At 40.5% G+C, this 15,167-nt stretch overlaps 1 protein-coding gene across 4 annotated transcripts in view; it reads left to right on the top strand.

Moving 5' to 3' along the window:
- The window catches only part of PRKCQ (protein kinase C theta), a 49,276-nt gene that overhangs the window by 15,338 nt on the left and 18,771 nt on the right, over nt 1-15,167 (top strand). For 2 of the 4 annotated variants that reach the window (XM_003201835.5, XM_085215049.1), the window contains 11 exons: nt 1,485-1,736; nt 1,830-1,983; nt 3,087-3,212; nt 6,477-6,676; nt 8,267-8,327; nt 10,177-10,339; nt 10,834-10,865; nt 10,960-11,045; nt 12,007-12,136; nt 12,474-12,583; nt 13,900-14,023. In XM_003201835.5, coding sequence (XP_003201883.3) covers nt 3,095-3,212; nt 6,477-6,676; nt 8,267-8,327; nt 10,177-10,339; nt 10,834-10,865; nt 10,960-11,045; nt 12,007-12,136; nt 12,474-12,583; nt 13,900-14,023 — 1,024 coding nt within the window. In that variant the 5' untranslated portion in view covers nt 1,485-1,736; nt 1,830-1,983; nt 3,087-3,094. Of the gene's footprint in view, nt 1-1,484; nt 1,984-2,886; nt 3,007-3,086; nt 3,213-6,476; nt 6,677-8,266; nt 8,328-10,176; nt 10,340-10,833; nt 10,866-10,959; nt 11,046-12,006; nt 12,137-12,473; nt 12,584-13,899; nt 14,024-15,167 lie in introns of those variants that run through there. The other 2 variants (XM_085214973.1, XM_085215118.1) reach the window with 2 other exon arrangements.

Genomic DNA, 15,167 nt, shown 5'->3' with positions numbered 1-15,167 from the left:
ATGAAATATAGCACTGGGAAGCTGGGTTTCCAGCTTAGTTTTTCTTGGTTTTAAATACCACTATTTAGGGACCAGATCCACAGATCTGAACATGTACTATGTAGCACATCTAAACTTCAATTTTTATAGCAATGATATTAGTAGGACAATGTGTCTTCACAATTTTAACTACATAATAATAAAAATATTCCTGTTATAGAGATTTTTTCCTACCTAATTTGACCAGATTTCTGTGCTTCTCTCAATAAAGGCAGAAACGTGTAAGTGTAGAGTCTTGCTCCTGGAAAGAAATAACTGCAAGTATCAGTACAGGTTGGGACATGACCTGCTGGAGAGGAGCTCTGTGGAGAAGGACCTGGAGATCCTGGTGGATGAGAGGTTGGCCATGAGCCAACAGGATCCTGGGGTGAATTAGCAGGACTGTGGCCAGCAGGTCAAGGGAAGTGATCCTCCTCCTGTACTCTGCCCTGGTCAGGCCTCACCTAGAGCACTGTATCCAGTTCTGGGCTCCCCAGTACAAGAAGGACAGGGGTATCCTGGAGAGAATCCAGTGGAGGGCCACAAAGATGATAAAGGGCCTGGAGCATCTCCCCTATGAGGAAAGGCTGTGTGACCTGGGTCTGTTCAGCCTTGAGAAAAGAAGACTGAGAGAGGATCTTATTGATGTTCATAAGTATCTTAAGTGTGGGAGACTAAGGGACATGGCCTTTTCAGTGTGGGCGGTGGGTCAGGGCAAGGGAAAACGGCCATAAAGTGGAGTATGGGAAGTTCCGGACAAATATGCAAAGGAAATTCTTCAAAGTAAGAGTGATGGTGCACTGGAACTGGCTGCCCAGGGAGATTATGGATTCTCCTTCTCTGGAGATATTCAAGACACACCTGGAAAACCTACCTGTGCAGCCTGCCATAGGGGCCTGCTTTTGCAGGGGGATTGGACTCAGTGATCACTGGAGGTCCCTTCCAGCACCTACAACTCTGTGATTCTGTGAAATTTCAGACTTTATGCCATGGACTACTCTGCACTACTGTGCAGTGTCACAAATGTCCCTTCTGTTGACAGTTCACGTTATGATGTGGAATGCTGACAACCAAAAATCATAAAACCATGACATCTCCTCGCAGAGCTACCTGTACTTGAATATCTAAATGCAAGTGGCTTCCAGAGAAAGTTCATGAGGCACTTGGATAACATGTGCCTGCAAAACTCTTCAGAGAGATCACATGGGAAGGAGAGTCTTCATATGTTGTCAGTGCATGGATTGTCCTTATGTCAGGTAAAAAAATTAGGGAACCTCCAACAAAGCCTCCTCTTCTCAAATTGCTATCAGAGAATAACTGCAGTTTGCTGCACAGGCACCTGTTTGCAAAAGTCTCAGAAAGTGTGGCAGCCAGAGTGCTCAATACTTGTGATTATTCAGGACAGGATAGTCGGTGGTTCAGTCCCAGTGCTAATCGTAGCTGTTTGTCTTCATTTCATAAAACAGGAAGAAGGAGAAGATCTCATCATATCCAGGAGGCAAGTGGAACAAAAACCTGCTGAGACTTGGCCATGCACTAACACAAAGTTCATAGAATCGTAGAATCGTCTGAGTTGGAAGGAACCTTTCAGGGTCATTCAGTCCAACACGTCTTCAATGAACAGGGACATTCTATGGCTAGGAAGTTGTTCTGAATTTCACTGTTGCCCTGGACTTTTGCACTGGCACTGATGGAAACTCATCACTCCATGCTGCTGGGTAAGAGTGAAGACACTCAAGAAAAAGACTACATCTTGTTTTCTCAAGTTTTCCTCTTTCCTTGATGGTCCTGTTTCCTGTCTCCCTGAACAGAGAGTCAAAGATTTAAAGTCAGCCACGCTAGAAGAACTCTTACCCTCATTCTTGCATCCAAGAAAATCCTTTCCATGTTTTCAACAACTGTGATGACCAGAGAAGCCTCTCTAGCCAAAGACTGAATTTGTATATCAGGAAATACCATTTACAGGTAAGAAAATGTCATTCCCAGCAATGAATGTTGATTGTCTGATATGTTATCGTTGGCATGGAGCATTTCATATGTAAGAGGCAGAAGAGGCTTGGGCTGCATCCCACCCCACGTATTGTTTATTTTTTTTACTGTTGTAGTTGAATAAAGTATTTGGCAGATAACAGCTGCTGGTAGTTTATTTAACTTTGGTGGTCCAAAGCACAGACATCTACAGTGAAGTTCAAAGTATCTCTTGCACTCCATTGTCTGGAAGGGAAGCCAAGAATAATGTGCTTAGAAGTTTGCACAAAAGTTGGGTGGTAAATGCCAGTCCTTGGGTCCAGATGGCACAAAGATGAGCACCACCTACAGCAGTTAGTAATTGCTGGATTCACTCAATTTTCTACCTGAAGCTCTCAGAGAGCCTGCAGAGAAGACAAACCCAAAGGCTTTGTGTTTACTGGCATCTTGGTTTTTATGTTTCTGTTTTCAGCTGTCTAAATCCTGAGACCCTTTTTTTGGCTCCGCCCTCTACACAGTATGGCTCATACAAGCTGAATTTTCTCTTTATAGTTTCACTGATGAATATGGGTTAGCACCCAGTCAGTTGGAAGCCTAAGATTATTTCCATGCTGTATATAAATAGTATGCAGTTATTTCACGGTTTCATGTTCAACTTCCAGGCTTCCAACAGCCCTATATTCCCAAAACCCTTTCTGTTCACATAGCTTACAGCTTCATGAGCACATGACTCAACATAAATTACAACAAAGGTTGTCCCAGCCAAGAAAGCCCTGATTTGGCTTCTGTGTATTGTTCTCATTTCTGACAGCTGATGTCGAGTCGCTAGCCCTCAGAGCTGCTATCGTGGGTCCTTCCAGGCTTGCGATGAGTTCAGCTCCGTAATTAAGCTGACAGCTACGTTACATTACACTGCACACATTCAGCAGCACTCGGTCAGTCCATCATCTCATGGGACAGTGGAGGAAGTCAGACAGCTTCAGCTGGGTGGATAACTAACGGCTGGTCTACTCCTGACTGGTGAAGATAAGAGGCTGGTTTAAAACCAAGGGAATTTTTAGACTCTTCCCAAATATTGCCTTATCTTTTGTTTGACACAGGACTTGTCATGTCTCCTTTTCTGCGTATTGGTTTATCCAACTATGACAGTGGCCCTTACCTGCCATCACAAGGGGAGGTGATTAACCCTTACTGTGCTGTGATGGTTAAAGAAGCCGTGGAGTCAGGTAAGTGGGGAGGTGTTAAACGTGCATGCATGTGAGCTTTAGTACAAAACATGTGCCTTACTGTGCCATTACTGGTGTGTGGGAAGCACGTGGAAGTTCTTTATAACGGTTTATAAAGAGCTTTTTGTGGCTAAACATGGGGCAAGGTTGGACTCAGCACATTGTGCAAGAAGATCTGATTTTAAGATGGTGCTTAACAAAGTCTCTGTCTTCAATGTGAGATTTTTATCAACTGAGTTGCGAGTCCCAGCATGTGACACAGCTGATGAGCTGTGCTGTACTCAGTTTCACTTTTATACAAGCAGCTGTTGTTGTTTTGTCAGTTGGGATTTCAGACAGATAAAATCTGGGTGTCCTAGAAATATCCTGGAAGAGCTGTCTTTGTTTATCACATTTTCTGAGGAACTGACAGATCCAACAACTTCCACCATTAAATAAAAGCTCTCAAACATCCCCAGGCTTTGCAGAGGGAGTTAATGTCTCTGTGTAATTGCTGTACTCTGTGAAATGTTTGAAGCTGAAACCTTATCCTAAGCTATTTTTTTCTGTCTGGATAACAGATTGTTACACACTTTTCATAATTGAGCAGTGCTGGTATGTCCCTTTTGGGAAAAGACTTCTTATATGTCTTATGCATGTCTTAGTCTTATGTATAGGCTTAGTGAGAGGATGAGAAGTTCTTCACTTCTGCTTTTCAACACCCATGGAGATCAAGACTTTCATTGTTAGGGAATTTCTTATGCTGGCTGTTATTTACCTTAAATCTTTGATACATTCCTAACTTGACTTCTGTGATTCTTTTAAAAGTTAAATCAACTCAGAAATCCCTTTTTATTATTTGAAAAGCTCTATATCTCAAACCTTCAGTGGGTGTTGAAGTAGTTTAAAAAATAAACTTCAGACTTTTCAAACGATTCAGTATCTCACTGTTTTAAAAAAGTCAGCATTTATAACATTGAACACTGGCTTTGTTGAAATTACACTTTCAGTGATTTTGGAAGATGTGTCTGGTAAATTCAGAAGGAAAGAAAATGCTGCATGATAGAATATCGCTAAAATCTCACTTTTCACTGGAAATATGATCTATTTCAGCTCTGTGCTTGGTTTGACTGTTTGCTTTAATGAGACCTTTGAAAGAGTCATAACTCAAACTGAAGCCTCTGCCAGTTCAAAAGTGAATAAAGTCAATTTGGGCAGAACAGACCTATATTTATTTGTCTTAGAGCTGAAAGTGCTTTCTGGCATCTAATGAAAACAAATATGCAAACTAATGGATATAATTTCTGAGCTGTGGAGAACATTTAATAATAGTGGTAGTAATGAAAATAATAATAATACCCTACCAATGAGAAAAAAAAAATGTACTTGAAAGAACTTTTTTTCATTCATGAGGATGAAATACAGGAACAATGACATCATCCTATTAAAAGATTTCTGTTAGCTGAGGTGTAATTGCAATTTTGTGGCAGCTGCTCAGAGCACTCTGGTGCAGCAGAGGATTTGATTGCTAATCCTAATAGAATTGTTAAGGTTGGAAAAGACCACTAAGATCATCTAGTCTAAATGTCCCATCACTGAGTGACTAAACCATGTCACTCAGTGCCACTACTCATCGCATCAGTGATAGCAACAGGAACTTCCCAGGATTAATTCATCTCAGTATCACCCCTAGGTGGTGTTGCTCTTAATTTGCTGCTGGTAGAGCGTATCTGAATCATAGAATCATAGTATGGCTTATGTTGGGGGGAGCCTAAAGGATCATGGAGTTCCAACCCCCTGCCACAGGCATGGTTGCCAGCTGTTAGATCAAATACTAGATCAGATTGCCCAGAGGCTCCTCCAGTCATGTTGATGTCTAAACTCATCTTAAGTTGACTAAGCCAAGGTGAGGCCATGGTGGGATACGTCTGTCCTACTTCCAGCCTTCTACAAGGATATCAATTCCTGAACAAGTTGGCTACCCTTGCATTGTAGCCCAGGGGAGCAAACAGGGATTTTGGTGGTGGGATTCATCTCTTCTTAAGGAATACAGCTAGAATGAATCTGGTGAATCACACCTTGGAAACTCTCAGTGCTATCTGCTGACTTTGGGGGCAGTTCAGTTTGCTCAGAGGTACGTGTCTGATATACATTGACATAAGCCCAGTGCTAAATGCCAGAAATTATCTCAACATGACCAACATGAGGAGTTGATCCGCTCAGCTCAAAGAAGCAAAAGACAACAAGGGTTGTCTCACAGGACAAATGAGAATAGAGCAGAGACTATCTGAAATAGCTGCCTCCCTGGTTTGTTGGGTTTTTTTTGTTCACTGTTTGCTCTCCAGTTCTCTGACTTCACAGCAAATCTGTGGCTCAACAGTGATGAAATTCAAAACATTTGTATTTTGATACTCTGATATGCAAATTTTTGGCAGAAATGTCATACCCAGGGAACAGAAGCGTATCAGCTCCAAAGCTTGTACAACATACAAACAACCCTGATACAGAGTCACGTTCTCTTCTGTGTGGACAGTGAAACTCCACACCAAATGATTGCCACATAACAGAGAGGGCAGGCCATGCCTATATGCAGAACTGAATACATGGAATAGAATCACAGAATCATTAATGTTGAAAAACACCTGTAAGAGCATTTATTGTTAACTGCTCTGAGGTAACTTAGGTGTAGCATTTGAGTATCTGTGCAGTACGGCTGAAGCTAATCACAAAGCACATCCAGCTTTGGTAAACGTTTTTCATTTTGCATTGCCATGGGACAGATGATACATGTAGCTGATTGTGGGTGGTGGGATTCATCTGATTAGATGTGGGTATTTTGTTGTATCATGGGATTTGTCTGATTAGATATGGACATCTACATGTGGAATCTACATTTGGTATCTCCTCAGTGGAGTTAATGCACTCAAGAACAGAAACTGTTTTTCTCTAAGGCAGATGCTTGTATTTGGGCAAATGAATGCACTCTAACTCCATTGATTTATAGTGACTAAATTCCTTCCACTGGCTCTGAAGACAGCCAATATTCAGAAAAAAAACAGATATGAACATACACATGTATACACCTTAAGTGAGGTGAAACCCTTCCCAGATTTCACTTCACACAGTAATTTCCTAAGATGCTCTAACATAATCCATCACCTTTCCTGCCCGGAGAAAGACCTTGAAATGGGTTGATAAAACAAATGTGTCTTAGGGACTGTAGAATGGTGGCCTTAGTGCGAATGAGAGCAAGCCCACTCAATCCAAACCACTTCTTGTTAACAGAAAATGGCCAAGTGTATGTGCAGAAGAAACCCACCATGTACCCACCTTGGAACAGCACTTTTGATGCCCACATCAACAACGGCAGGGTCATGCACATCGTCGTCAAGGATAAAAGTGCTGAAATGGTTTCAGAGACCACAGTGGAACTCAAGGTGCTGGCAGAGAGGTGCAAAAAGAGCAATGGGAAGACAGAAATATGGGTGAGCACTGTTATCTCCTCTTGCAGTGTGTGATGGGGAGCTGCTGTGGGGTGGGGGGAATGCCTTGCGTCTATATGTCAGACTGTCAACAACAGGGCAGAAGGAGATGGCTACCATCCAAGCAATAGTGTTTTGAGCCTGCTTGCATTTGATTTGAAAGAAAAACTTCCGTGCATAACAGTGAAAAGAGCACAGCACATTTATATTGTCTGCTGCTGTTACATTGAAACGTGCTCTCTCTTAGCAAGGATTCTGTTTCACGTGAGCTGTGCCCACATATTACTTTTCACTTAGCTAACTCACTGGGGAAAATTGGTAATTGAGTGGCTAAATGTGAATTATTCTATGTGCTCTGGGGAAACAGCTTTAAAAATTTAATCTAATATCGAGGAACTGATTCACAGCTGCCTGAGTTCAGAATTATGGCAGAGGAACTCCTTCAAAATCACTGGAATTATAGTGGAATAAATTGGAAGTAACAGTCTTCATAAGGATGCTAACTATAAGGTTGTATGCCCTGACAGTCCAAGCAAGAAAGCTGTTGATAAAAGTCTTTAGTGTATTATCCTGTTGCCATGTCATGAATAACAATAAAGTAGGAAGACATTTGGAGGTAAACTGATTTCCTGGAATTGTTTTTTGCTTTGTTTCTCCTGCTAGTTCTCAAGCTAAGCTGCTTAGGTTAAACAGACAGCAGAAATGTCAAAAATGCCTTGGCTACTTAAAAGACTTAAGGGCAAGATTTGATAGAGAATTGCACTTTTAACACATATCTTGGAAAGAATTAAGATACTTAGGACTGAAACAGAAAACTGAAGTGTCCTGTTCAGGATCACTCCAACCCAAGGATTCAGAGATCTGAAAGGCTGTAGCTTGGTGAAGAAGAGTGGGGAGAAAATAACACCTTTCTTACTTTTCTGTGCAATGGCACTGCTTCACCTGTAAGGAGGAGAAGTAGCCCAATTATGTCAGGAATGCACTGTTGTGGTTCTCAGGCTGAAGAAATCTTTGAAAGCTTTCCAGATGGGTGGACCCAGATTTAAAACAGGCAAATATGCATGAAGATTGGAATAGATGGAAATTTCTAGACTCAATAGGAAGATCCCAAAACACCTGAGAAAGTCTGTAGCATCACTCATACTGACTGTAATGAATGTTGGAATTGTAGACCCAAGTTTCTAAAGATTTCAGCATTCTTTTAAGCACCTGTCTGATGATTCTGGGTTCTCAGAGGTTTTCTCACTTTCCCCTTGCATAATCCACAGGGAATAACAAAATTGTCTCTGTAGATTTGCTGGTCCTGATCTACCGTCTTAAAACTTGCCTGTTATTTCTCTGTTTTAGTCACATTTATTGGTATTATCATACAGTTTTGATAAGAGGTGATCTAACTTTGTCCCTCTACAATTGTTGCTGCCTCTTTATATTCTCCCATACCAGCATGAGCAATCAGGGAATTAGCATCCATTCATTAATTGCCCTGGGAATTAGAGGTAGCTTGAGTCATATGAAGTAATTAGTTGTTTGTTTGAATAGCTATATAATGATCACACTTGTCTTTTTTTCTTGTTTTTCATTTATCGCAACCAGCTAGAACTGAAACCGCAGGGACGAATGCTGATGAATGCAAGATACTTCCTGGAAATCAGTGGCAAGTGAATTTATTTGTTAATTGATAGATGTGATTTCTGGTTATGCAGAACAGACATGGTGTATTCACTGTAAGCGATGATGTCTTTATTACTGATTTATTCATAGGAACTATCACTGTGTTTTGAAATGAACACTTCAGAAATGTAATTTCTGTTGTACGTTGGGGAGAAATATTATTCTTCTGTGATTTGCAAGGCAAATTTCTGGCCGTTTTACCACTGAAATTGTATGTTTTCTCATTATACAAAGTAAGAATAAATACATAAGGAGCTGGTTCCCTTTGAAATTGTAGTACATGTACAGATGCATAAAGCGTGTACTGTGGTGTGCATTCTATAGCAGTCATAAAGGATAGGGTACAACTTACAGTTGGCAACACCTAAATAGACATGTAAGTTGTATGCCTAAAATCGTGAGCAATCAAGGCAAAACAGGAACCAAGAGAGTGATTCATCTGATCAGATGCACATGCCTGCTGTACAGTGAGCCGAGTCATTCATTCACTAGGCTCCAGTGTCTGCACCAGCTAGAGCTCCACAGACGTGTAGAAGTGGCTTAGTCATCCTGCACAGAATGACACACATTTATTTAGATATCTTCACTGAGGACTGAATCCCACCTGCTGAGTTCAGTGTCCATGCAAAACGTGTTTTGATTTGTTGAAGGAAATGGGTTGCAACCAAAATGGTCAGTCCTGTTCTCCTGTCTCTGATGCCAAAGTTCTTGCTGTCTTTCACAGATGTGAGATGAAACTGTGGGTTATAGGTATATAGAAGAACCTTCCATTTCCAGGAACATATTACAAAGCTTAGAAACCACAAGTTGTGTTTGTAACTAAAAAGAGCAGGATAACCACCAGATTGGACAGGTTGGACAGGGGGCCAGTTTCCACAGAATATCTAAGTAACTTACTGTACAATACACAATTAAATGAAGAAAGAAATTGAAATTGAGGTATTGTGTGTATATCTAGCTTTGTAGATATGAGCATGTGCATAAGTGCGCATGTATACGCATGTGCAACCAGAGTTGGCTTATTTTGCTTTGAGTAGTTTAAACATGAACTGCAAATAAAACATGGTAACATGGGAAACAGTAAAACAACTGTTGGTAAGGAAAAATAACTTAGAAAAGAGTATCCTCGGAACATAAAATGCTTACTCCCAGATCTCATAGAATCGTTAAGGTTGGAACAGAACTCTAATGACATGTAGTGCAACTGTCAACCCATCCCACCATGCCCACTATGTCCCCCAGTGCCACATCTCCATATTTCTTGAACGTCTCCAGGGACAGTGTCTCTTTCACCTCCCTGGACAACCTGTGCCAATGCCTCATCACTCTTCCTCAGAAGAAATTTTTCATAATATCCAATCTATGTACATGCCCACATTGAAAACTCTGTTAAGTACTCACTTATGTATCTACCAACATATGTATACATGTGTATTTGTGTGCATTTATAGATGATACATATTGTAGACAGATAAATACATGTGATTCATTTTTTTTATTGTTCTTTGGTGCTATACAAAGCTAGAATGTAATATTTAGCTGATAATTACCTTTTCTTGGAATATTTCTGGTCTGTGTTTCAAAATAGCATTATGAATATTCAAAGGAGTTTAAAATCCCACGTTGTAACGTTAGTGTTCCTATAGGAATGGTAGACAAAAAACATCCAAACAAGCTTTGTGTAGGCTTCAGAAAGAAGTGTTTCTTAAAAATATCAATTCCTATGAGAGAATCATCAATTTCAGACATTTAGTATTTTTATCAACTGCATTTTCTCAAAGTGCCTGCCCTGGGCATTGTACCCTAACAAATCTTCTGTTTCCTTTTCCTAGATGCAAAGGACCTAACTGACTGTGAGAATGAAGCCTTTTTCTCCTTGCATCAGCGCAGGGGAGCCATCAAACAGGCCAAAATCCATAATGTGAAGTGCCATGAGTTCACAGCCACTTTCTTTCCACAACCTACATTCTGCTCTGTCTGTCACGAATTTGTGTGGTAAATGAAAATAGATCCATGCATTTTCCCCTTTTAACATGAGGGAGCAGCTCTGCTCCTTTGTTGAATATCTGTGCTCTTATTGTCAGTAAGGGCAGCAGGACCTCAACCTTGGCATTATAAATGCAGGAATTATTGCATCATTTCCAGGATGTGGTTCAGAGTTGTAATTCCAACTGTGAAAATTCCCTTCATTTTTTAGTGTACTTTTTATAAATAGTTTTGGTTTTGACCTAATGTACAGGCATCTGTAATCAGCTTACTTTGCTATTTAGATGTTGCAAAATTCAGTATGTGAATGTATACTGGAAAGGGTGTGAAAACCACAGTTGCCAGCACTTAGAGTGAATGAAGATATTTAGATTAGAGAAACTCTCTGAAGACTGATAAAAAACAAGACTGTTTAATTCCATTTCTTTCATAAGTGTTACTCTCCTTTCTTATATGGAAGCTTTCAGAAAACTCAGAATTAACCATTTCTCTCTTTATTTCAGGGGTCTGAATAAACAAGGCTACCAATGCAGACGTAAGAATTTTTGTTGTTGTTGTTGTTATCATCATTTACTTGATCCTTTCTTAAGAGATTTTTGCATTAATGCCACAACACACTTTTCTTTCAGAATGTAATGCTGCCATTCACAAGAAATGCATTGATAAAGTAATAGCCAAGTGTACAGGATCAGCAGTAAATAGCAGAGAAACAATGGTATGTATTACTATCTGGTTGCTTTTAAAATGAGTGTCATGTAGATCTCTCCTACACATCTGCTGAAGCAAAGTATGTGACTGAACTACAAGTGATGTGATCTGATCTGCATCCTTTGGTTTTTGTATGCTCTGTGGTTCTATTAACTCCTACTTGTGATTTACTCAAATGCAGCCACTGAATAAGCAGTCGTTGAATCAGGCCTGACATTTTTCTTATGTATGAAGTATAGCTCAGGGGGAGGTTATGGCCAAGAGGTGGAAAATTCCTTAGAGGAAATTCTTCACTATCCTGTGTTAGGCAGGATATCACATTGAATTTTTAGAGCAGTACTTTAATATCCCTGTATGTGTCACATGAGATTTCAAAACCATCTAGAGAAAGATCTAGCATCCCCATTATTAATTTATTTTTTCTTATATCAGTTTGTAATAAGGCTTCTTTTTGGTGGGCAAAAGCAGAACTTAAACTCTTGATAGGACCATTGTCTTCCTTCTCCTAACTGTGTTCTGCAGCTTTTGTTTTTCTCCAGTTCCTAATACTTGTTCTCTTTCTACAATCTTTAGAGATGAGAATCATCTCACCTGTCTTCTCATGTCTCTAGTGTAGGTAATCACATCTAGCTTTGTCATCTACTTTGACTCTCTACATAAAAAAAGAAAAAAAATAGGCTTTTCCAGAGAGTGATTAATAAAAACAAATGTAGACATCTGTTTCAGGATGAATCATTTTGGGAAGTACTCTTGTTTTTCCATTGAGTATTAGGGGCATCGGGGTGAGTAGCTGAGGTACAAACAGCTGTCTGATTGGATAAATCAAAACCAGGGATTAAATTACCCAGTCAAGAATAAAGTGGCAGTAAATTTTTCACATTCTGTGGTACAAATTTGAGGACTGTTAGCTTTTCATGTAGAACTGAGGTGAACAGAAGTGATTCACCAACATGGCTTTTCTGTTGCAGTTCCACAAGGAGAGGTTCAAGATTGACATGCCTCACCGCTTCAAAGTCTACAACTACAAGAGCCCAACGTTTTGTGATCACTGTGGCACGCTGCTCTGGGGCCTTGCACGGCAAGGACTGAAGTGTGATGGTGAGTTCCTGAGCTGAACATGGAAACAGGCTGTTGTCTTCAATTTAAAGAGCCAAATCTCATTTCTCTCTGAGATATGTTTGAGATGATATCAGGGTGGTGAAGGAGCAGTCAAGAGGACCATCCTTGGAGGAGGTTCTGTAGAAGGACATGTGGTCCACAAGGCTGAAGAGTCAGTTCTCAGAAGTACAAAAGAACAATTCAGTGCCTACTTCTCTTCATGTGGTTGGTCTCTACACTTGGCCAACAGCAGTGCATGCTCCTACTCAGCGTGATGCTGAACCCTTTACAGCTCAGCAGTCCTCTGTTGTCCTGACACCTCTGTTCTTTCTTTCAGCATGCTGCATGAATGTCCATCATAAGTGCCAGACAAAAGTAGCAAACCTTTGTGGAGTTAACCAGAAACTAATGGCAGAAGCTCTGGCACTGATAGGCAGCACTCAGCAGGTAAGTAAGTCATGGAGATCATAGAATCATATGATGTGAAGAAAGGAAAATCAATTGCCCAACATTTAGCACAATGCAAGAATTAAAGGCATTAAAGGGAACACTGTAGGTAAGAAGTTTTCATAGATGCAGCTGGCAACCTCTAATATTAATGGAAGAGAAAGCCACTCAGAATTCATAGAATAATTCATAGAATGGTTTAGGTTGGAAGGGACCTTAAAGGCCATCTAGTTCCAACACACCTGTCATGGGCAGGGACACCTTCCAGTAGATAACATTGTCCAAAGCCCCATCCAGCCCAGCCTTAAACAATTCCAGAGATGAAGCATCCACTGTTTCTCTGGAAAACATGTTCCAGCTTCTCACCACCTTCACTGTAAAGAATTTCTTTCTAAATCTCATCTAAATTTACACTCTAAATCAAGATAAGTGCCTCTTAGCTCTTGAGTATCTTCAAACAGGGATACAGTTTATAGGTACCCCACCCATATTTTGGTTCTTCAGATATCCCAAGGCAACAACTTTATACACACAGTTGATGTTTTTCCATTTGTAACTTCCTGGGAGTATATGTACCAGATTTAATTCTATATCCTCATCTTTGTGCAATAAATAGAGTTGCCAAACTTCCAACTAGGATTTTTTTCCTGCTTTTGCTTCTCTATTTTCTATCTGCTGGCTCTCAGCAGCTCCTTGCCCTGTATCTTTGACTTACCACTGAGAGGTGAAGAATGCAAACACTATGTACTTTCCCTAAAATACCCCTTATTTCCAGAAGTTTAGATCATGGGAACTTCTTGAGGCATAAGTAGAGTTTTAGTATTTAAATAACCTTCAGTCCTTTTCCATTTCCTTGCTTCTGTTTCATCACTCCTGAATCCAGGCAAACTCTTATCCTCTACAGCATCCCAGGACAAGGAGTTTCTCAAAGTGACAGTCAGATAGTGTACAGGGAAAAGCCTGCAGTACGTTCCAGCCTCCAGTGTTCTGCCAGGTTTCTCTTCATAAAGAATTACTAGGAAGGAAGATGTTAAAATGGCCTTTGTTTGGTTAACTAGGGTCACAGACCACTCTGCAGAATAAGGTATCTTTATATTAGCTTTACAAACACTTGTTAACACCCCCACACATAAGAAGCTTTGATGAAGCTTGTGGTCATCAAACCCCTATACAATGGGTACAGAGATGCTCTTTTCATAAGCAAAGACTTCTTCTAGATCTTGGCTTCTATGACAGTCACACTCAAGAGGAAACTGTATAAGAACTCAGAACATAACATTTGGCTCAAAAGTCATTTGCTGTTTTCTGCCATCCAGGCTCGCTGTCAGCGTGATACTGAACAGATATCCAGGGATGGACCTCTTGAAATTGGGTTCCCGGTTCTAGTGAGGGAGGTGACACCTCTTCAGGCAGTGCCAGCATCTACAACAGGAAAAAAAGGTAATTTACCCTAGTGGTACGGTACAGTAGCCTTTATTAATCTTTTTACATAGTTAAGTGGAGGTGGCAAGGATAGAAAATTTATTAGCCAATGAATCTTTTATGTATCTTTCCCACTTAAAGCAAGACATCTATTTTCTCATCTCTGGGTATCTGTAACTTCTCCCAGCCACATCACTCAGAGACCCTAGACCTCAAAGATTCCTTTCCTGTCTGTTAGTATGCACTTCCCTCAAGTCTTCTCCAGCCTTTAGTGACATGCCAACCATTACTCATCCATCTAGTCCCTAAACTCTCATTGTGACACAGTACTTCAGCGCACCTTATACCTCCACCAGCAATATTGTGTTTATTCTTCTCCTGGGACTCATAAACCATAATATATGGGATATTTAAAGAGAAACTAACCTTGAAAAAGTAGGTTCAGAGTTCCTTTGATCGTTCTGGCCAATTCTCTTTCTGATCTCAGATTTTTAGGTAGGAGTTGATATCCAATCCCTCTGAAAACCACTGACAGATCTCCACTTTATTCACCCAAATACAGGTGCAAATACACTCTGCTACAGGAGCAGAGATTTTTCCTAAATCTCTGTAAATGAGTAATTGGGGACAAGCATTGATAAACAGACCTTGGACAAAGCTACTGAGGGCTTGGTGACCTGCTAGGAAAACTGAGTCCTGGAAAGACTCCTTGTTTGTCTGCTTTGTGCTCAGATCAGAGAACTCTGGATTTTAGGTTCACAAATGTCACCATCTTTAGTTAAATCTATGCGTCCCATACAGAAGTTCATTTCAGAAGTGCTCCAGCTTCATGGTTTGTGGGGCACTGTTCTGAAACTTTTTTGTAGACTCCCACAAGCTTTAAAATACACATACCAGAAAGGGGAGGGAAAACAAGAGAGGTACAACTGAATTAATATTTAAACCAAGTAAGGGCTGGAGCAGTAGATAATTAGCTCTAAACCTAACCAGAGATGGCCCCACCATCAATCTCTTTCTCAGTGCAAAAAAAAATACTTCCACGTGTGATGCTAATATCCTGAAACTACTCAGAAACCGACCCTAGAGCAAAATTCCAGATGGCTCTTGTTGAAGCAGAGCCATATTACACCAGTGCTCCAGGTTTTATACCATACAGCACAAG

Source organism: Meleagris gallopavo, chromosome 1 (genome assembly GCF_905368555.1).
Source record: "Meleagris gallopavo chromosome 1, MGAL_WU_HG_1.1, whole genome shotgun sequence".
In the NCBI taxonomy this organism is placed as follows: Eukaryota; Metazoa; Chordata; class Aves; order Galliformes; family Phasianidae; genus Meleagris; species Meleagris gallopavo.
The sequence above is the reverse complement of the archived record's forward strand: the minus strand, read 5'-3'. Positions and strand labels throughout refer to the sequence as shown.